The 22,105-nt window shown below is 32.8% G+C and overlaps 1 protein-coding gene across 3 annotated transcripts in view; it reads right to left on the bottom strand.

Moving 5' to 3' along the window:
* Positions 1-22,105, bottom strand: part of Brinp3 (bone morphogenetic protein/retinoic acid inducible neural-specific 3) — a 370,214-nt gene that overhangs the window by 162,487 nt on the left and 185,622 nt on the right. For all 3 annotated transcript variants that reach the window (XM_005375093.2, XM_005375094.2, XM_005375095.2), the window contains exon 4: positions 18,213-18,403. In XM_005375093.2, the coding sequence (XP_005375150.1) occupies positions 18,213-18,403 (191 nt within the window). The remainder of the gene's footprint in view (positions 1-18,212; positions 18,404-22,105) is intronic.

The raw sequence follows: 22,105 nt of genomic DNA on the forward strand, positions 1-22,105 counted from the left end.
TACATATGCACGTGCAATACAGAAGAAGGATATGGAAGTGAGTATGATTTACCTCAGCTTTACAATATGTATTATCTGTGTGCTTTGTGAACCTTTATAAGCAAGACTAATGGACAGTTATGTGTGCTTATTAAAATAGGCAGATACATTACATGTTTTGTTACTGGACTTTCAGTCCTTCTGCATGCCTTTAGAAATTGTAAGTTTAATTTATATGTGAGAATGAAATTCAAAAGTTCACTGATTTGAAGTATTTCTTGTGAGCCTTTTGTTCCAGATTCTTGTTTCTAATAAATCCATCTAGATTTCTAGTGCAAATATCTGGTCTCAGACACAACACTATTAACATTTACCCCTATTTTCTAAATAAAGTTAGAATGAATTTAACGAATTAATACAGAAGCTCATATTGAAACAAAACGAAGTTAAAATATTCTATTGTTTGTTTAAAAACAAGGTGACTGTGATCAGTATTTATCCTTTTATTCAATGTCTAATTGTGTTTCATGAGAAAATATTATAGTAGAAAAGAAAATAGACTTATTCAGGCACACTACAAAATAAAATTAGGGCAGGCATGGTGGTCCAGTGCAGAAATTCCATGAATTCTGAAGCAATAGTAATGCCCTGTATTTGAGGTCAGCCTGGACTACATAGTGAGAACAAGTTCATTCTGACCTACATACTGAGACCCTGGCTCCAAAATACACACGAACACACATGAACACACACACACACACATGCGGAATAAAAAAGCAGACAAATGTTTAACAATGTAAAGAATGTGAATATTAAAAATCTTGAGGCACTGAATATACTCCATCTGAAGAAGCTAGCTTTCCTGGCTACTGTAAGAGGGCAAACAATTTTTCTTTTGTGTCCTGCTTCTTTGAGAGTAATTCTAATGAAATTATCCTGCAGATGCTCTCAGCCCTGCCTCCTCCAGCATGTAATGTTTTCCATCAAAAACAAAGGCACATGATAAATGGTACTGAAGGAAGGGATTATGAATGACCAAATCTGCTCCTTCTGAAATAAGACTTGATTGAAATCATCAGAAAAGGTGTAATCTTGCCCATGGCACAGTTTATGATTATGGAAACAGGCTCTGCACTAAAGGAGGGTTTTAGGTGTTTAAGTTTAATGTGAAGAGATTCTGACTGAACTGATATATAGTACGTATAATGGGCTTATATTTTCACTTCAGTCACTTTCATTCCTACAAATACTTTTTAGTTGTGTCTAATGTCTCTTTAGCTTTCTGTTCACACAAAATACTGGAGTCCGTGCACTTCAATTGTAAAAATCTTTCATTCTTAATATTCTCAGAACACTTTATGAGCTAATATAGAAACACTGGCTAATGTAGCATAATATAATATCTTTATATAATTAGTATGGTATACAGAATAAAGGGAATGAAATATCTAAAGCTAAAAGTAAGGACTTTGAATTCTCATTAGCATGTTAACAAAATTATAGCAGTCTATTGCTCTAATCATAACAACAAAAAAGGTAAACGAAACCAAGGATTTTGTTGTTACTGTTTTCAATCTATAAAAGACGCTATAAGTGAACTAAAATTTAGAGAAGCATGCAGTTTTGTGGAGAGAAAGTACACAAAGTTGCTTTCGTGCTGAGCACAGAGGAAGGAAGACAATTTTGGCATTGTTAAGAGAATAGAAAATGCGAAAGAAAATTCAAGGTTATTTTGGGATTGATAATTGCAGATTAAAATAGCAGGAACCCCTAAAGTGAGTACACATCCACTGTATAAATTGCAAAACAAGCCTTCAGTGGGTATGCATGTGCCTTTGTACAAAGTAGCAGAGCTAAAATATTTTCTCTTAAGTACATGGCTTTTCCCAAATACAAGCTGTATCAGTCTCTTTTGCATCACAGGGACATAACATCTGCCACCTGCAGGCATAAAGGAAAAAAATTATGAGGCTCACAGTTTCAGAGGCTTCAGTTTAGGATTGTCATGCACCAAGGCAAAACGAGAAGAAGGATGGATAAAGGGCCTGACAGAGAAGAGGGACTCAATGCATGGCAGCCAGGAAGGAGAAAGAAGAAAGAGAGAAAGTAGGAGCCAGGGGAAAAATAAACTCTTCCTTGTCATGTCCTCAGTGACCCACCTTTCTTTCCAGGGCCCAGCTACTAATAGCACATTATGGTATGAGCTCATCAGTGTGTTTATCACCTGGTGCATACAGAACACCCATGACCCAATCACTTCCAAATCCTCACTCTGATCACATGAGATGTTTGGGGGACATTTTAGATTTAAACCATAACATTATGCCTTTAGGCCTCAGAAGATCTAGGTCTATCTCATTATCTAAAATAGCTTTAGTCTTTTTCCAAAAGATCCCAAAGTCTTACCTGTATTAGAAATCCTGAAAAGTCAAAAATCTAAAATATTTTCTGAGATTCAAGAGACAAAGCTTAGCCATAAGCCCTGAGGAAATCTAAAAGTAGATTATATACTGAGCTACAAGATAGTACAGGGCAAACCTCCCCATTCAAGAAAGTAGAAATAAAGGAATAGAAAGAAATTAGATCAAAGCAATGCTGAAAGGCAGAAAAGGCAAACAGAAAGTCCTCCAGCTCCATTTGCAGGACTCAGGACTGGTTGTGATGAGATGTGTACTCTGTAGGGATTGGGTAGCCCTATCACCATCCTTTGCAAACATTACCTCTTTCAGGGTGACTCTTTTCTGCTGTAGGGTTTATCTGTGAGTATTTCATGTTTTTGTCACGTTCAACTTCAGAATCTTCACTACATCTTTAGTTTTGCTCTCATAACTTTATGTATTGCCCACTTAATGTCTGGCCTCCCAAGCCTTCACTGAAATCTGGGTGGAAACTTCCATGACCCCACAACTTTTGAATTGTTCATGCCTACAAATCCAGCACTACATGAATCTCAGCAAGGTCTATTTCTAACTCAAGCAGCATCTGGGGACCTAATGACCATATCTCCAGAGACCTCTAAGTGCTTGAATGGATACATTTAGGGATGAAATTTGGTAGTTGGCCATGACTGAGCAGGACATCATTGGGCTTTCTTTTTAAAGCAAAATCTTTTAAAGAAGTTTTCCTCTTTATACCCTTGAGTCTGCAGTTGGTGGGGCCTGGCCAATGTGAGATAGACTGAAACCATTTTTTTTTATTGTTCCAATGCATAGCACCTGCTATTTTTATAATGGTCCTAATTTTTTAGCAAACACATTCTTGTTGATCCTAACTTTACATGCACTTTATATGGAGGTGAGGTGGGAGAAAACTTGATATTATTTTTCATTTTTTGGCTGTGTTTTTGATCCTCATTTTTACTGTAGATCTAGCTAAGCACAACCAGTAGTACTCATGCTACAGATTGAATGTTGGGCTACCTTGAAATTTCCTCAGCCAGGATATTTAATTCATCACATTTATTTTTAATCTCATACATTGACTTAAGACACAGTTAAAATGGAGGCAAATTCTTCACTGAAGGGAGAAATTAGTTTTAAATAAAATCCTGCCCAAGATGCCTGCCAAGACCAAGCAGACATGTCCAGGAAACCCAATAATAGAATACTGTTGTGTAAACCTTTGTCTTTATTGCCTTTGTGTAACTGACGGATTTGCAATGTAGCTTCAAATATAATGGTACATTTCATCTTTTGTGTAACACATGCTTGTTTAACTGATGGCCTTGCAATGTAGCTTGAGATGTTTAAACTTCCTTAGCAATCCATGTTACCCAACCCTCCAATCATAATGTGTCAAATCTGGATTTGCACCTCCCTGCTTGCCTTCCCTATAACAGTCTCAAAACCCTGCCAGGCAGGGCTGACTCTTTGGGAGCTATGCCATTCAAGCTCACCAATGTAAATAAGTTGCACCCTAAACTTTTTCAGTGCCACTTCTTTCCATGTTTGCCCTGTTTTCTGTAACATTATCAAAATAAAACTCACATGGCCTCTAGACCCATAGTCTACATTTTAATAGAGTCTAACAGCAAATTTATGATCCTAGCCTTTATTGCTTGCATTTGTATCATCACTTTAGTCTTTGGGGATCCAAACAACATTGCTCTTCCAGCACTATTATGACATTTTGAGGCTTTTTCAGGCTATATCACCTAACTTTTTCAAATTCCCTGGTGAAAGATATCCAAAATTTTTGAAACATATGGAAATCATAAAAGTTAGTATACTTTTATTGCTGACTTTCTGTATTAGGCACATTTTAGTTGCTGGAGGAAAAATACCTGTTACTCACTAAGTAAAGGAAAATGGATTTATCTGGTCCATAGTTGCTAAAGTTTCAGTCCATGGTTGGTGAGATCCAAACAGAACCCAAACGGTACAAGTGTAAGAGGAGAGCTTCTCAACCCATGGCAGCCAGAAAATAGGAGAGAGAGACAGAAAGAAACAGGGAGGGAGGGGGGCGAGAGAGAGAGTGAGAGAGACAGAGAGAGAGAAAGAGAGAGAGAGAAACTTAATAAAAGAATACATACTTTCAGGTGATGCTTTCAGTGACCCACCACTTCCAAACAGACACCTTCACGTGTGTTTACCACATGATGTTTATCTATGAACTCATCATAGGTGATTAATCCAGTAATGATTAAAACACCTTCATGATTCTAGTCACGCCACATGCCTAGCCAACTACACATGAGACTCTTGAGGGACCTTTTAGATCTAGACTAAATCAAAGACTTTTGTCAACAAAAAAATTTGTGCAGGAAAGAAGAATGAAGAGAAACTTCAAGGGGAAGATTCAATTTTCACCAAATAAGATGCAAAACTGAAGAAAAACTAGAAATGCTGATGGAAGCATTCCACACTTACATCAAGTGCAAGGTTCAAACAGTTCAAGTCTTAGGGAAAGGCAGCCAGGTGGAAATGACTTCCCAATATTTAGAAATAAAGACTCTGAGAATCGAAAGTGATTTTCCAATATTCACATATCAGGTGGCAGTGTTATGAACCATTAGACGCCTCTTGAATATCACTCAGTCAGAGTAAAAAATATGAACCCCAAATTCAAAATTATTTAAAGCATAAATTAACAAACCAAGTTAAATTTTTATGAACATACAGGACAGTCTCAGTTTTAGGTTACTTTAAGTTAGCCACACATAAGTCTACAAAAAGAAGAGCTGCCCTTACTCTCAGAGCAAACAACATTTACTTTAACTTTTCTTTTTTCCTTTGATTTACTTTCATTTTACGAACAATATTTGGTGAGAAGAAAGCAATATGAAAGAAAAAGGAAACATGAACTTAATGGACAGGATAATAGAGGCCAGTTTAGGTCAGGATAAGTTACTATAATTTTTTGATTGGCCTTACATTTCATGGGATAAATAATAAAAACAGTGAATAAATCTATAGACAATCATGAAAAATTAATGAAAATTAAAAACATGAGAAGTATGGCAATATATAATAGTCTGAAATATTAAGAACAAGTTAAAATATGTAATATCCAGAATCTCTCAGAAGAGCAAGAGTAATAGAAAGTAGTTATCTGCTGAAAAATAAACATATAGAGAATATTTTTAATGTGAAGAAAATCCGAACCACCAGATTTAATAGTTTAGGAACAATAAATAGAAAGAAAATCACACCAAGGTTAGAACTGAACTTCTAAAAATGCAAAATCAAAAAAATTCAAAAACACTCCAAATATTACTGTCAAAGATAATATTTTTAAAAAGATAAAATTACAGTACCTCTATCCCTTTCTACCTATATCTACTATCTCTCTCTATATATATATATTATATATATATATTATATATATATATTGATCTATACCTGAATCACATAAATACCAATGTGTTTATTTAAAATAACAAAATGCAAGAAATAATATGATGAACTAGTACTGTGGATACAGCTCAATGCTAGAATGTTTGCCCAGAATGCACAAGGACCTGTTATTGAGATTCCCCACCTCAAGAAAACCTAACTATATTTATTCAATAATTTTATTATTTTTAATAAAATCTCATTTCTGGTTTATCACTGATTTTTAATTATTTTGATGTCGTGCAAAATATTTTCAGTTTGAACTTCAGATTATATTACATTCTGAAACTTGAAAAATTTCTTTTTAAAATTTGTATCTTTTAAAGATATCAATAAATTTTCAGCATAGGCACTTAGGTAACCTGTGGATAAAAACAGTTGCACGTGTTTTTGTCAAATCTAAATGATTTAGTTATTTTTATAGTCTGATTGCCCTAGTTATAATTTTAAGAACAATGTTTAATAAATGCAGTAAAAGAAGATCTTGTTTTTCTCTGAAATTTAAAGTGAATGTATTTACTTTTTCAACAGTGCTTTTGAGTTTTTGTAAATGTCCCTTATCAGATTGAGGACTTTTCTGGATGTTGTATCAGAAACATAGATTTTCCTACAGTTTGTATGCATCTCTTGAAAATATTTTGTCCATGTATGTCATTCTTTTCATTCTTTCTCTTCTGTGTGTATCTGCATTTAATTTACTAGTGTTACAACTTACATCGGTTGATTGTTCCATGTTATTTCTGCTATGCATTTTGAATAAATTCTGAATAGTCATGATGTATAAAAATATTTAATATTTTAGTTCAATTTGTTCACATTTTGTTTAGAATCTTTGTTTCTACACTAATGAATGCATCCATAGCTTTTTGTTTTGTTTTGTTTTGTTTTGTTTTGTTTTTGTAATAGCCTTGGTGCTATGGTTTTGTGTCTGGATGCCCTGCAAAGCCTCATGTAGTCATAGGGGGTGGGCTTTTCAGAGGCAGCTGTATCAAGAGTTCATAATTGGTTCATTGTCTAATGCTGAGATTGGCAGTATTGGCTGTATGAGTGTTACACCTTCCCTAGGGTGGGTAGCCTGCATAAAATGTAAGCGAGGGAAAGGGGCTAGCTCCTCTCTTTTGCTCTTTTTCCCCTTTTGCTCTTGTTGCTTTTGTTGTCTTCTACCTCCAGGAAGTGTTATACCTGTGCCACGCCACTCTGCCTTGGACAAGCTAATTATGGACTGAAACTGCCACAAACTGTGAGTTAAATAAACCTTTCCCTCTTTAATTCTGGGTAGTGGGTATTTCATCTCAGCATTAAGAGAATAGTAACTAAGACACTAGGCTTCACTCAAATCAGGCTCAGGAATCACTCCCCTTGAATATTCTAGAAGAGTTTGTGAAGAATGGCAGTATTTTTACCTTAAAATATTTGTTAAAAGTTAACAAGAAAGCTACCTATGCAAGTAGTTTTCTCTGAAGGCCATATTTTCACTGAATTTCAATTGGTCTGATAATAAATCTAGAATAATTTTAATTATTAATTCTGCGATAATCTTTAGAAATTTGTGTCTTTTCAGAAATGGGTCCAGTAATTTTTAAATTAGTGGGTACACATTATGTTCATTTTAATATTCACATATATGTGATATGAAATAAGTTTCTGCCTTGTTTTTCCTGGTAATTCTGTCTAAAATATTCTTTTAACTTCTATAAGATTTTTAAAAGTTTTTGTTTCACTCTTTTTCATTATTGTCTTGCTTTGTAATTTATTGATTTCCATTTTTATTTTTGTTTTCTGTATGTTTGTTTTGGATTTCTCTCATGTTTCCTTTCACTTGTCATTGTTTTATCACTTTTTGTAATGAAAATATTGCTTCAAATATTGTTCCAAATGTTTTTAAAATAGCATTTGATAAATTTCAATACATTATGATTTCATAATTTCCCATATTCCTTTTAATATATTTTTTGGTCAATGGCCATTTTATAAATATATTCCAATATTTAGTTTTTAAATATTTCTAATATTCACGTATGCTTTGATGATTAAACAATATTGATGTTTATAATAGCTAAGCCTTGGAAACAACCAAAACACCCATCAACTGAGGAATAGATAAAGATGATGGGCGTATTGTGTACAATGCAGCACTAATCAACCATAAAGAAAGATAAAGTTGAGCCATAACTAGGAAAATGCATGCACCTTGAAAACATAATTTTAAGTGAAAAAAATCAGACTCACATGTGTAAATATGTTAGTGCTTCTCTGCTATGAAATAATAAATGTGTAAATAAGGAGCAAAGTGTATGAAAAGTATTGTGAAATGGAAAGGAATTGTTTAACACAAAGGGGAACTAGAGAAGGGTGTCAGGGTGGCAGGAGAAGGAAGGGAAAAAGACTGTAGATACTCTTAAATGAAATAAATCGGACACACATTTTCAAATATCATATTACTTATTTTGTTGGAAAAACTGAAAGGGTAAATAAGGATCAAAGTATATAACAAATACAGGGTAATAGAAAAAGTATATTCCTTTTTTTTTTTTTTTTTTTTGGTTTTTGGTTTTTCTCCGGTACCGGGGACCGAACTCACGACCTTGCGCTTGCTAGGCAGGCGCTTTGCCGCTGAGCTAAATCCCCAGCCCAGAAAAAGTATATTCCAATGGGAAGGGTAACTGGCAATAGGGGAGGAGTAAAGAAAGGAAGGGGAAAGAATGAAGAATAGAAAGAAGAAAATGGAAACAAAGGTTTTGTAGATAACGAAGGGAAAAGGGTTGAAGAGATGAGAGGGGTTAGGGGGAAAAAAGAATAATTACAGAATATCATGTATATGTACAGACTTCCTCTAATGAATGTGAACTTATGTATATCTAAAATATACCAATAAAATTAATAATTTCAGAAAAGAATTTCTGTTTCTCTTTCTTTGTTATTTTTGTTTTGTATGTGTTAAATGTTTAAGATTATTATATTCTCTGAATTAATATACTAATTTACACTATGAAGTGAGTTTAGCAAGGTAATACTCTTTTCTGAAATCTAGTATTCTTATATTAACATAGCCACTCTAAACTGCATACTACATGTACTTCAATCCTTTTACTTTCTCTCTCTCTCTCTTTTTTTTTTTTTTTTTGGTATGTTTTCAGACAGGGCCTCTCTATGTAATTCAGCTAGTCTTGAACTTACTGTACAGTCCAGACTGGCTTTGAACTCATGCTGATCCTCCTGCCTCTGTCTCTTGAGTGCTGGGATTAGAGATGTGCCCCACCATGCACATCCTTTTACTTTTAAACTGTTGTTATGTTTTGTAATTTTGTAGGTAGATTTAAACCTTTCTTGGGTCATTGTAATAATCTGTGTCTTTTAAATAGGACTGAGTAAAGTAGACTACTTACATTTGCTATGGTGATGTTGTTATGGTAAAACATAACTATACCTATTTGATATGTATTTTCTATTTTTCTTCTAATTATTCTCCCTTTTAAAAGTTTTTATTGTTGCTTTTTTCTCCTGAATTTTTAACATAATTTTATCATCTTTTTTATTATTATGATTATTTTGTTACATTTATGGTTGTGTTTGAACTCATAATATTTCTACTAACTTAGTCTACCCTCAAATGATATTATGCCATTCCAGTAATAACAGAAATTATTATAAATATATTCTTCCATTTTACCCTTCCTGAACTTCATGTTACCATTGGCATATTATTTATTTCAACATAAGCAGTAAACTTTGAAATATATTGACTTTTTAGCTATAGTGTACTCTTTTTTGAAAGAGGGCTTAAGTAATAATAATTACCTATATACGTACCCTTTTTTGTTTTCCTCACTTTTTTGTGTAGAGTCACTTTTTTCTTCCTGGCATTATTTTTTTCCCAATAGAAAAATGTAAGAAGCCTCAAACTTGTTTTCTTTTTTTAAAATAACTTTGCCTTAGTTGAAATTAGATACCACAATTTTTGTTGGTTTTATGCACAGGCAGACATGCTTTTGGAATATTTATGCTACAAAATGAACTCTATTCAGAAAGCTTTTTACTGACTAATGGAAATTATATTTGTTCTAATACTGGTTTTGAACCACTTGATTATGATATGCCTTGGTTTAATGTCTTGATTTTTCTCATGCTTGTTGAGTTTGTTGGTGTTTTCTAAAGGTTTCTTATGGGTTTAAAATTTGTTCAGACTGGGATGATTTTTGCTATTAACTCCTCAACTTTTCTTTTTTAATTTTCTTTTCAGCAGATGTCTCCTAAAGTGCAGCATGAATTCTTCCTCACTGTATGCATATCATATGAAATTCACTCCTGTAGAGCGATGGTGGGATCTGTGACCTGTTTCAGCAAAAGAATAAAGCAAAATTAATTGACTGTATCCAATTATGTATATGTCATTATACTATACAAGATTATACTAACGTGCTAAGAGATTCCCATCTTTACTGAAATCGAACAAACAAATTACTATATTGGGGGTTATAGGGACACTCTGTTGTAAAAGAATTGAATGTCACTTCTGCCAAGAGCCCCAAAGCAAGTGACATGTTTCAATCTAGATAAAAGCAATGGATTTCTATCAAAAATGGTGTAAACTTGGTAATGGATCATTCTTTAGTTGAGGCTTAGGTGGAAATCAGCTCTGGTGGGTAGTAATTGGAGGAACTAGCTAACCCAGCCTGGAATACTGTCCTCCCCAACATGATAGATATGTAGAGATAGATATGGATACAAATGTAGACATATATAGATATAGAGAAAGGAATATATATATCCCACTATATATATGGTGTTTAATTGTCATATATAGTTCATCTATATATGGTTAAATCTAGTTCTGTAATTTTGTCTCTGGTTAGAAAGTGATATGTTTAGAGAACATTAAATTTATTTAGAATTTTTTAAACTTTGATTTAATGTTCTCTATTCTTAATTTTGCTTTTGAAGATACTTTTAATACAACTATTCCTTAGGAATAGGAAAACAAATATTAGCACCCAGTTATAGCATACAAAATATGATTAGATATAGTGTATCCCATAAAAATAAAGATATGCTTTGACTAAAGATAGTATGATATTGGCATGTGTGTGCAAGAGAAATAAAGAGGTCCATCCTGCTGTCTTCAATGAATGTAGCTTTTTTTTCCGCAAGAGATTAGAATTTCAACTAAGAACAGAGCTGGAAATAAGAAAGACATAATAACACATAACTGAAAACAACAGCATAAGTTCAAGATTATTTTTTATTTGCTTAGGATATGATCTAAAAATTAATAACCACTGTTTGGTGACTAATATCTCTATCTGTATCTATATCTGTATATTACATGTATATATACTACAGATACAGATATAGAAATATACATAATTACCTATCAACCTATGTATCTATCTATATGTGTGTGTCAATTACATTAAAAACAAAACTGAAAAAAAGTGGTTCTGCTTTTTCCCCCAGAAAATAAAAACTATCAGTCAAAAGAAAGAAAGTACAGCATAAAATGTAAATATCTAAAATGCAAAGTGTAAAATTATGGTCAAGCTTATGAAGATTTAGGATGTTAATTCATCAAGAATATGAACTGCGTATTCAAAGCTGTTGATTTTTAATTTATAGATGTGTTTAAAAAGTATAGTTTACGGACAATTGCACATGATTTTTAATATTCATGGATATTTTTACAGATTCAATTTGTGATTTACTTTGAGGCTTTTGTGGGGACAGGGGTCTGTAGACAAGAAAATAACATAAGGACCTCCTTAGGTCTTCTAGCTAATTTGGACTAGGAGTTAAAAACAAGCTTCATTAGAGATATTCCCCTATGAAGCAAGTCAAACAAGGGTAGAAAAACAAAAGAAAAAAAAAAAAAGAAGATATAAAAAAGCACCAAATAACCCTGGGATTTGCAAGAAGAGACCGGAAAACGCTGAGAAGCAAGACCCAGTGAGAAAGCAAGGTGAACAAATGATAAACTGTCAATAAAATAAAGGGAAACAAAGGGTCTGTTGACTAACTTTAAGGTAGTGTGTCCTCACACTTACTAACTAACATGTACTCTTATACACAGGGGTATTCACACTAGAGTCACAATATTATTCACTCTAGGGTCATAATAGGGTACGTTAGATATCCACAGACCCCTTTACACAGTGTAAATTTACGAAGATTAAGGCAATCCCTTGTCTACTAACCACTCATCCCAAAGAGAAGGCCTTCACAGGTACATCAAAGACAAATAAACAATGAGAGAAAAAAGCTGTCCATAGACACCTGAAAAAGTGACACTAGGCAGAGGTTCCCAGAAGCAAATCCAGTTATGACAAGTTCAAGTGGAGGGAGGAGTCACTCCCCAATACACAGGGAGAGCAAAGGGCCCACTGCTCCTCCGTCTTTCCAGAGCCCCTGCCTTGATTCTTTCTCATGAAGGTAATTATTTATTTTTTCTTTCTCCTTCCTTTTCCTCTTTACAAATACACTCTCTTCACTAAACCTAGCTCCTCTCATTTATTATTGGGACTGAGTTATAATCCCAGTGAGCTGTTCGGGACAGCAGAGAAACTGTGCTGGTCCCTCGATGCAAAACTTGCCTCAGAGCATGTTGTAGTAAATGCTTACTTTCCTTGCGGAGAGTCGGCACACACACAAAACAGAACTTATTTCCTACCTTCATCTGACTTCCTTCAGCTCCATCCTTCCCTCCCTCTCCCTCCTTCCCTGATCCCCTTCCTCTTTGAGAATCTTTACGGATTATATAACAATAGCCTATTTATATAAAATTGCAGAGAATTCATATACTTTCCTCACAAAAAAGTAATTCTACTAGATCAGGTAAACAGTGGATGAATGTGATTGAAATTTTTCAATTTGTTAAGTGTCATTTATTCAATGAAGTAATCACAAACTGAAATTTATATACATGTTATATTTTTCTTCCAAAAACCCAAGGGAATTTGCCAATTAAAAAAATCAACACATAATAAATGTTGACAAGTACATTGAAAAGAGGGGACACTTGTTCGCTGTTGGTGGGAATATAAAGTACTGAAAACATCATGGAGAACAGTAAGGAGATGGTATTGTATTGTATGGTATTGAAGTAAAACAGACTAGCTAGAAGAATAAAGACACTATGTCATTTTACTTAAGTGTAGAATAAAAGAAGAAAATGAATGTATGATAACAAAGGACTGAAGGCACGTTGGTGGTAAATGGAGATGATTAGAAAGTATAAAAGTTGCAATTATATTGGATGGATAAATCTAGAGATCCAATGAACAACATGAGTCTGTGTTTACAATGTTTCACTGAATGCTGGAAATTTGCCAAGAGAGTAAATGTAGGGACTCTCACCACATCCTCAAAAAAGAGTGCAAGAAAATGAAAGATGAAAATGTTAATTTACCTGACTAAGATATCCATCTAACTATACATATCTACTCAAAATATCACAGACACCTTATACAGCAGTAAAAGTAGAAAATTAAATGTGAATCCTTCCTAAAATTGCAAGTGATATGGGAAATAAAAATTAAAATTATTATTAATGTCATCTACATAAAGTTTATCTAAGGTATTTATAAAATTATTAAATTATGCTGGTTATATTCTGAAAGCATAAGTTTACTTAAAACTGCTTTTTTGAAAATTATTATCAGGCTCAGTTTTATAAATAAATTTTTGGCTTTTTTTACTTTTTTTTGTCTTTTTGAGACAGCGTCTCATTGTGCAGTTCAGGCTGTTCTTGAGCTCACTTTGAAGTCCCGGCTGCACTCAAGCTGAAAATGATCCTCCTGCCTCAGCCACCCGAGCATTGGGATTACAGGCATGTGCCACCATACCTGGCTCCAAATTTTTCAATTTAATTTAATACATAATTTAAAGTTGCAAGACCTTTTCTCAACAACTTTTACAACACCCTTACAACTGCTAAAAAAAAATTGATAATCTATTTTTTTATTTTGAATATTGACCTGTATTCTAAATTTAATATATTTGCTTTGTCCTACTAACCACAAGAGTTTTAAAAGCTTCTATTTTGTCTATATCATAAGAATATCATAACTATAATAAACATGTCAGTAATTATTTCCCAAAATACTAATTATTACTTAAAATTTTAAATAGAATTTTGGAAGGGAACTTAATTTTATTCACTGCATAATCTGTAACTTTTAAATGAAGAAAATCTGCTTTTATAGTGCATATATCATAATCCAAGTCAGTTGATTGATTAAATTTTTCCCAAAATACATAATACAGTTTTGATTTTCTCTTACTGTCACTTACATAATAATATGCTTTATTAGATTATTTCAAACTAAAGATATGATAGTGATGATTTAATTAGAGTCAAATGAATTGAATTTTCTGAAAATAAAAGTTAATTCTATATAATACTTTTGGTATGTTTTTGCACTGTAAATAAAATTGAGAAATAATATTTTGTATAATTTTCATTAATTGTGACAGCATGCCAACTAATTAAGCTGTATGGATATGTGAGCTACTGTGTTTTAATTTTGAGATGTATTAGTGAACTACAGTTTACATTTACTTTCATAATTATAACAAATGAAAATGACAAATTGCTCTATTTCATTTATTAGAATCTGGCTCATAACTAACACTAATTGCCCCAGTCTTTTGTGTTTTCCAGAATTCTGATGATAAATTTGAGACCATTTTGAGGACTTAATTATGTTTTTGGTGTTATCTGATAATTGACTTTGTTTTCAAGCAATATTTTGTCTCTAAAAATTCTTTGTATCAAGGCACAATGATATTTACCACTTGCTAAAAAAAATGAAAAGTGTACTATCCAGCACTTAAAGTACAATTTGTATCACCAAATCAAGAAATTGTGGGTTTTACGAGTTATATTACCTTGTTAAAATATAAATGCAATGAATTAAACCTATAGGGAGTTAGAGTTAAGATCTTGGTTGGGGGCTGGGGATATAGTTCAGTGACACAAGCACCTGCCTGGCAAGCGTGAGGTGGTGAGTTCAATTCCCGGTACCGAAAATAAAAATAAAAATAAAATCTTGGTTGAAGGACACTGCAAGAGTACTTTGTATTAAATTATTTATATGACTATAAAGGATTTTAGTGGCTGGTTGCCCTTAGATCTAGCTTATCTATCTTTTCCACACCTATTCAGTCCCTTATGCACTGTACACTTACATTAAGAGTCTTAAAATCTTAGTCAGACTTATACATGAGAAGATGTGTCTTTGGTCCGTGCAGGAATACATCTGATAACTTAAACTGTAATGAGAATATCTGATACGTGCTAAAAAGTTCACACACAGGAATATCCATGTAGCCTAAGAACTCTAGAAACCTGAAATGCCAGGTGTCTGGTTCCATTTTTTGATTGAACACAGTATATGATCAAAAAGCCTTGAATTAAATCCAAAATTATGTTATACTAGTGAGACAATATGATGTTTACACACGCAGGTCTAATTTATTTCATTTACAAGTATGGTCTTTGTTTGCATCCATTTACCTATAAAAGCCTTGAGTTTATCTTTCTTTATAGCTGACTAATATTCCATTGTATGAAAATACCACATTTTTCTTGTTTTGAAATTCTGTATAGTTTTTATAGTTTATGTGTTCTTTTGTTTTTATTTTTGTTTTTTTGTTAGCTTGTTTTTGTTCACCTTTAAATGAAAAAAAAATTGTGTTATAATAGCATAGTGGCAACGAGCTCACTTGAGACTATGGTAAAAGGCTTGTGGTAATTTTCAAGCCACCTTGAGGTACACAGTGAGTTGGCGACCATCTAAAATTACATGGTAAGACCATGTCTCAAAAATAAATAAGTAAATAAGTAAATAAACCACTGAAAAGTAAATCATAATTAAAAATTGTGCATGGTCCCAACTCTCCCACTCCCCACCACCTCACTCATTCTTTTTTTTTTTTTTTTTTTTTTTTTTTTTTTTTTTTTGAGACAGGGTCTCGCTATGCAGTTCAGGCTGGCCTTGAGCTCACTTTGTAGCCCAGGCTGGTCTTGAACTCACAATGATCCTCCTGCCTCAGTTTCCCAAGTACTGGGATTACGGGGGTGCACCACCAGGCCTAGCCTCACTACCTCATTCGTACACGAGGTTTTTACATTCACATCTATGTTAGCAAACATTTTATTTCCTATTTTCTTCATTTACAGAACTAAATATGAACATTTCTATTTAAAATCTTTCCTTCTTTCATTTCTATATTATCTGCTTCTGTCTCATCTGAAATTTCCCCCATTTCCTTCCCATCTGCAGCTGCTATGCACACTCTGCAACCCTCCTATTTTGTCCTCTGGATTTCCCTTCCATTTTCATGAGGAATGAGGCATTCTGTGTGGCTCTGTCAAGATGTAGCTGTTGAGCCTCAACATTAATGTTAAGTTTTTCTGACTTTCTACGGTGCTCCTATATCACTTCCTATTAAAGTCGCTTCTCTTTGGAGGCTCATTTGTACCAAAGAAAACGATTATAAGCTTCATGCAGACATCATTAACAGTTGCACCAGAAGAAGCTGAGAAGTGTGTCAGCGTGCAATAGCATGCCCCAGTAAAATACGTGCTGTTAGTATTATTGTCATACTCGTATACAAGTACTCATTCCCTTGACACATGAACTGTGTAGGAGTTTTTCTTGTTTAGTATCAGCATAAAACTATTGTATAATTCTAGGTGTTTCTAAACCAAAAATCAATAACTATACAATAAACACTTACTATGGTACCTTCTTCTATTACCAAATAGAGTTTAAATTATTGTTGATATCATTAAAATTGATTTCTGAAAAACACTATTTCTTCAAAGGTTCTCAAGCTAACTATCTTTAACGATTTTCTACCTTATAACATTGCCAAAGCAAGGCATTTGCTTTTGTGTTGGTTACATTTTTATCTATACAGCCTAAATAGTATTAGTTGTACCTGCCTGATTGTGCAATATAATGTAACTCCTTCAGTCAGAAGGCAGACTAACTATATTGTATAGTTTATATCTACACAAATCATTTTTCCCCAATGCTGGATATTACCATATTAAAGCCATGCTGTTAGAATTTTACAGTAGTATCTGTGTAACCCTTAACCTAAGTATAATTCCAGAACATCTATTTTCTTCAGTATATGTTCAACAAAAGATACACATTGGGATAATGTTTTATAACATTACAGAAATACTGAAGTCCTATAAAAACTTTCCACCAAACAGCGAAAAATACATGCATTAATTTTAGTTTTATAAAACAACCAACATTTGATGCCAGCTTTTTAATTTCACTATGAAATATTGGATTCAAAACACTCATAAAAGGGCTGGGGATTTAGCTCAGCGGCAAAAAGCGCCTGCCTGGCAAGTGCAAGGTCGTGAGTTCGGTTCCCGGTACCAGAGAAAAACCAAAAAAAAAAAAAAAAAAAAAACAAAACACTCATAAATTATCTTTATATCTTATTTTGCTATGACCACAGTCTAGGATCCCACTGTCCCAACTCTTGTTTAATTAATTTTACAATCACCAATTGCCAGAGAAAATAACTTGAAAGCATAATACCACAGCAAAATGTTCAAAAATTCATTGTTTTTATATGGACACTACAATTTTTCACCCCCATCATGCATAGTCCTTGCCAGTGTGATTTTCTTTTTTTTTTCTTTTTTTTTTTTTTTTGGTTTTTCTCCGGTACCAGGAACCGAACTCACGATCTTGCGCATGCCAGGCAGGCGCTTTTGCCGCTGAGCTAAATCCCCAGCCCCTGCCAGTGTAATTTTCTTCTCTCCATCTTCCTTTCAAAAATTAAAATTACTTTACTTGCCCTTTTTTGCTTTGATAAAGTCAACCTATTATGGACAAAAATCTTATTTTTTGTGAACATATTATATTACTCCAAAACTTATATACTGTGATGTATTTTAACTTCTAGAAATTTACAACAAAGTACTTCAGTTTTTTGACAGCATCTCAAAGACCTTGAGGGAAAATTCTCTGTCAGCTAGGATTTCTTAATGCTATTTGGTACCACCGATGGCTTTGAGCCTAGTAAAGTCCCTTCTTACTTTAACATTGTAAAATGCATATGTGAAATTACAAAAGAAACTCATGATATTGAAACAGAAGGTTTTCCAAACATGCTTTGTGAGAGAGCCTTTATACCCTCGGATAACCTTATAAAATTTATTGCAATGACACTTGGCCATGAAAATTTGTAACCCAGTGAAAAATTCACAGAATTTAATCTTAAATACATTAAATAACTCAAAACAAAAGGAAGTTAAAAATATATTTTTAACACAATTGTTTAAACCAATTGACAAAGAAGCCTATTTAGAAATGTAGTTTGGAGATAGAAAAACAAAGGAGCAAGACACTGTTAGAATCAGTTCATTCCTACCTTTATGGCAGTAGATGCAATTTGGATGTGGTGAAGTCTCCGTAGGGTACTGTCTCTGTCAATGAAATAGGAAGCAGCTAGTTGATGTAGGGTTTCCAGAGTGACAGAAGAACTATTAGTGCTGGAATCGCTTCCTTCAGATCGTTTGCTCAGCTTCCGCTTGTCCACGAAAATAGTGAGTGACTCCTCTCCTGCATTAACAATATTGAACATTATTCCGTTTCCTACAAAAATCAAGATTTCACTGATCTGTAGCTGAGGATGCATAGAGGAGTGTAATGAAACAAACTACTGAACATCACCAAGAATCAGAGTTTTGTGTTTTTTAAATTTATGAATATTTCCTCAGGGATTAGATGTTAAAACATATTTTTAATGAACGTGGAATATCTGACATTTGTAGCACAATTTATTTGAATTTGATTGAATGGTGCAGGTGGATTGGTTTAATTAACACTTAAACAGCCAAAAAGAAAAATAAGATATGCCAAAAATTACTAAAAAAGACCAGTGAAACTTCTATGTACGACTCTGCACCACAACCTGCACTGCTATGTTTTGTTTTTGTCTTGTTTCTTTTGTTTTGTTTTTTTCTTTTTGTGGTACCAGGAATCGAACTCACAACCTTGCGCTTGCCAGGCAGGTGATGTGCCACTGAGCTAAATCCCTAGCCTCTTGTTTGATTTTTGTTTTTGTTTTTCTTTGGATTTGCACTGCTATGTTAAAGCAATGCTTTTCATAAAGGAGAATATACAGGAATAGTAAATATAGTTTGCTAAAATTGGGAGACTTTAATATAGATTTTTATATGTAAGTAGATCTCCTGGTGGAAACAACAACAACAAAAAAATTATGCATGGACCTATAAATCTAGATGACAAAATAGAAAGTATAAGCAAATATTAAATGTTATAATAGGGTAAAAATCTCATTTCCAAGTGCTAATTTTTATATCTGTAAACTTTCACCAATTTAAGTTTTAGGGTAAAATGAATATTTGTGAACATGAAAATATATTCTATTACAAAGAAATTCTTAGAAAAGAACAAATATTTGAAAATAAAATCTTATAATTATTGACTAAAATGTAATAAAAGTTTATAGAAAAGCAAATAGTCATATACAGAAAAAATGACTGTAAAAAGGTTTGAATGATGAGATGCCTGAAAGAAAATTTATACATCGACAGAATCTAATGGATAGAACTAAAACAATGTTCAAGGAAATGTTTATAAAATTAAATATGATGCTCTACAGATCTTGAAAGTAAGTGACTTAAATGTCTAACTCTAAAATCGAGATAAATACAATCAAAATAATTTGTGTAAAAAAGGTTACTGATGAAAACATGTGCCGATGTGTTTTCATTTTTTTATTTTAAAGAGAAAAAATAGAAATAACAGTAACACATAGTTTCAAAACAGGCTAGTAGGAGAGTTCCAATAATGAATGCATTGCACATTGTCTTCAGGGTAGTCATTCAAAGTACAAGATATAGGCAAATTATCCTGTTCAAACAATGTTAAGCACAAAACTTTCTTTTCAATTAATTAAGAGAAACTAGATGTGTAACTGTCTTAACTATCTTGTGTAGAAATATATTTTTTCTTTTCCTTTTCTTCGTTTCCTCTTTCCCCCATAACAGTTTGTCTTTTCTTTTGAAGAGTCTTTTCCCAATTCACAATATCTACTGTATATTTTGGATTTTATTTACTTATTCAGTTCCTCACACTAGTGACACAATATAATATTTGCACATCTGAGCCTGATGCTAATGAGTTTTTAAAAAGTAGGAAGATTCAATAAATTCAAAAGTAATATTTTTGGAAGAAAAAAGTAGAAAAGATAAACCAAGAGCTTGCCGATCTTCCTTTTTTCCAGAGAGAAATATACATGAAGAATTGAGAAAGTGGACATAATGAAACAAAAGTTTTTGGAACACATAAACTAATTATTTCATAAAATGGTTTGTAAATAAGTTTAATTGTTGCAAAACATCTACGTGCAAATGCTCTCACAAACTCAGCTGGACCATATGATTTCACAGGAATTTTTTGCTAAAACTACACTATTTAAAAATATCAAACAATCTTATATTCTTGGAAATATTTCCAGAGCAGATGAACCAAGTATAAACTTGACAAAAATAACTTGAAAAGATCATCAAAATACACAAAAGATAATGTTATGATTTATGAACAGCAACAAAATCATAAATAAAGCAACATATCATAACATGTCAAATTGAATCCATTTCAAAATATTCAAGTACCAAGTTATCACTACACTTAAATGATGGATAAGATCCCATGATTTAAAATGGAAAAAGGAAATTTCATATCATTAAATTTGCAAACTGGTGCTGAAAATTAAACAGAAATTTCAGCAGATGGCAAGATTCTTTCTTCAGTACTGATATTCAACAGTAAATACATCAAATTTCTTTGTTATAATATAATTGAATATATGTTTATTAAAAAACTGAAGGAGTCACTTCTTGTTCCTTGCAACAATCATGCCAATTATAACTTTTAAATGGAAAAAATAATATGTAAATTTACCTGAGAAACTTTCCAAAAGCATAAGCAAGCCTAAGAACATTTTATTATATGTGAATGCATGTTATAAGTTTATACAATTAAAAAGGAGAATATCTATACATAAATAAAAAAGCAAGTAGAAGAGAATGTACTCTTAAAGTGACAAATATGTCTAAGATTTATCAGTAAATAAAATTTATCTATTAATTCACAGTAAGAAAATAGACATTAAAAATAGTATTGTGACACCATAAGAAGTCACCTAAAAATAGTGAATTGCTGTGTATCGAGAAAAATTTCAATCATATTAAAAATATAAACATTTAGTGAAATGAATCTAGTCAATTACTAGAGTAAAAAGCATGTAAACACAGATAAAGTGATTGTAACTAAAAAATTAACAGCTAAGGAATTTTTGATTAATTTCTTCAGGAAAATGATATTTTTACCTAACAGAAACTACTACACACAAGACAAATTCTGCATTGGTAAAATGTATTTAAAACTTATGTAACAGGTAAAGGGTTTATTCCTCTAAAATTTAAAGAGCTTTTGAAAATAAAGGAAAAATAACACAAGAAACAGTCAATGAGAAAAGAGAGAGGAAGAGTATTCAAGAAACAGATAAAATAGTCCTTTTCATTTTGGAAAGCTATGTAAAAGAAGACATAGTATGAGATACACCAATTAAACTATATCGACATTACTTCATTTTTATGAAATTTTACAAATACAAAGTTTTGGCAACTTGAGTAAAGCTCTCTGAAAGCTAGATATCTCTTGTATTGTCAGCAGGGTAGCAAAATGGTAAGACTCAGAGAGAAACTTGACAATCATTAGTACTGACTGACTCAGCAGTCGTACTTTTAACAATCTCCCCTACGGATATACTGAGTGAAATGTGCAAAAATTTTATCATTGTTATTTTATCTATAAGATTTGGAAAAAACAAAAATGCCTACTCACAGGAACAAAGGATGCTAGAGGGCCGTGGAGATAGCTGCGCAGCGCCTTCCTGGGAAGCGCAAGGTCCTGAGTTCGATAACCGGTACGAAAAAGAAAAAAAAGCCAAAAGATGCTACAGCAGGAAAGCAGCAACATGTGTATCATCCCTACACACTTAAATGATAAAGTATATAAAGTGCTTCGGAAGTGGGAAAAGTGAAGATACAAATAAATATGTACATTTGTTTTTATTCAAAAAACAAAACTGAAAAGATTAACCAAAGATGTATCTAAACACTTATCTAAAGGAAAAGGAGGGGCTGGGGATTTAGCTCAGCGGCAAAAGCGCCTGCCTGGCAAGCGCAAGGTCGTGAGTTCAGTTCCTGGTACCGGAGAAAAACCAAAAAA

The sequence above is a fragment of the Chinchilla lanigera genome, unplaced genomic scaffold (genome assembly GCF_000276665.1).
Source record: "Chinchilla lanigera isolate Chin_1 unplaced genomic scaffold, ChiLan1.0 scaffold00005, whole genome shotgun sequence".
NCBI lineage: Eukaryota > Metazoa > Chordata > Mammalia > Rodentia > Chinchillidae > Chinchilla > Chinchilla lanigera.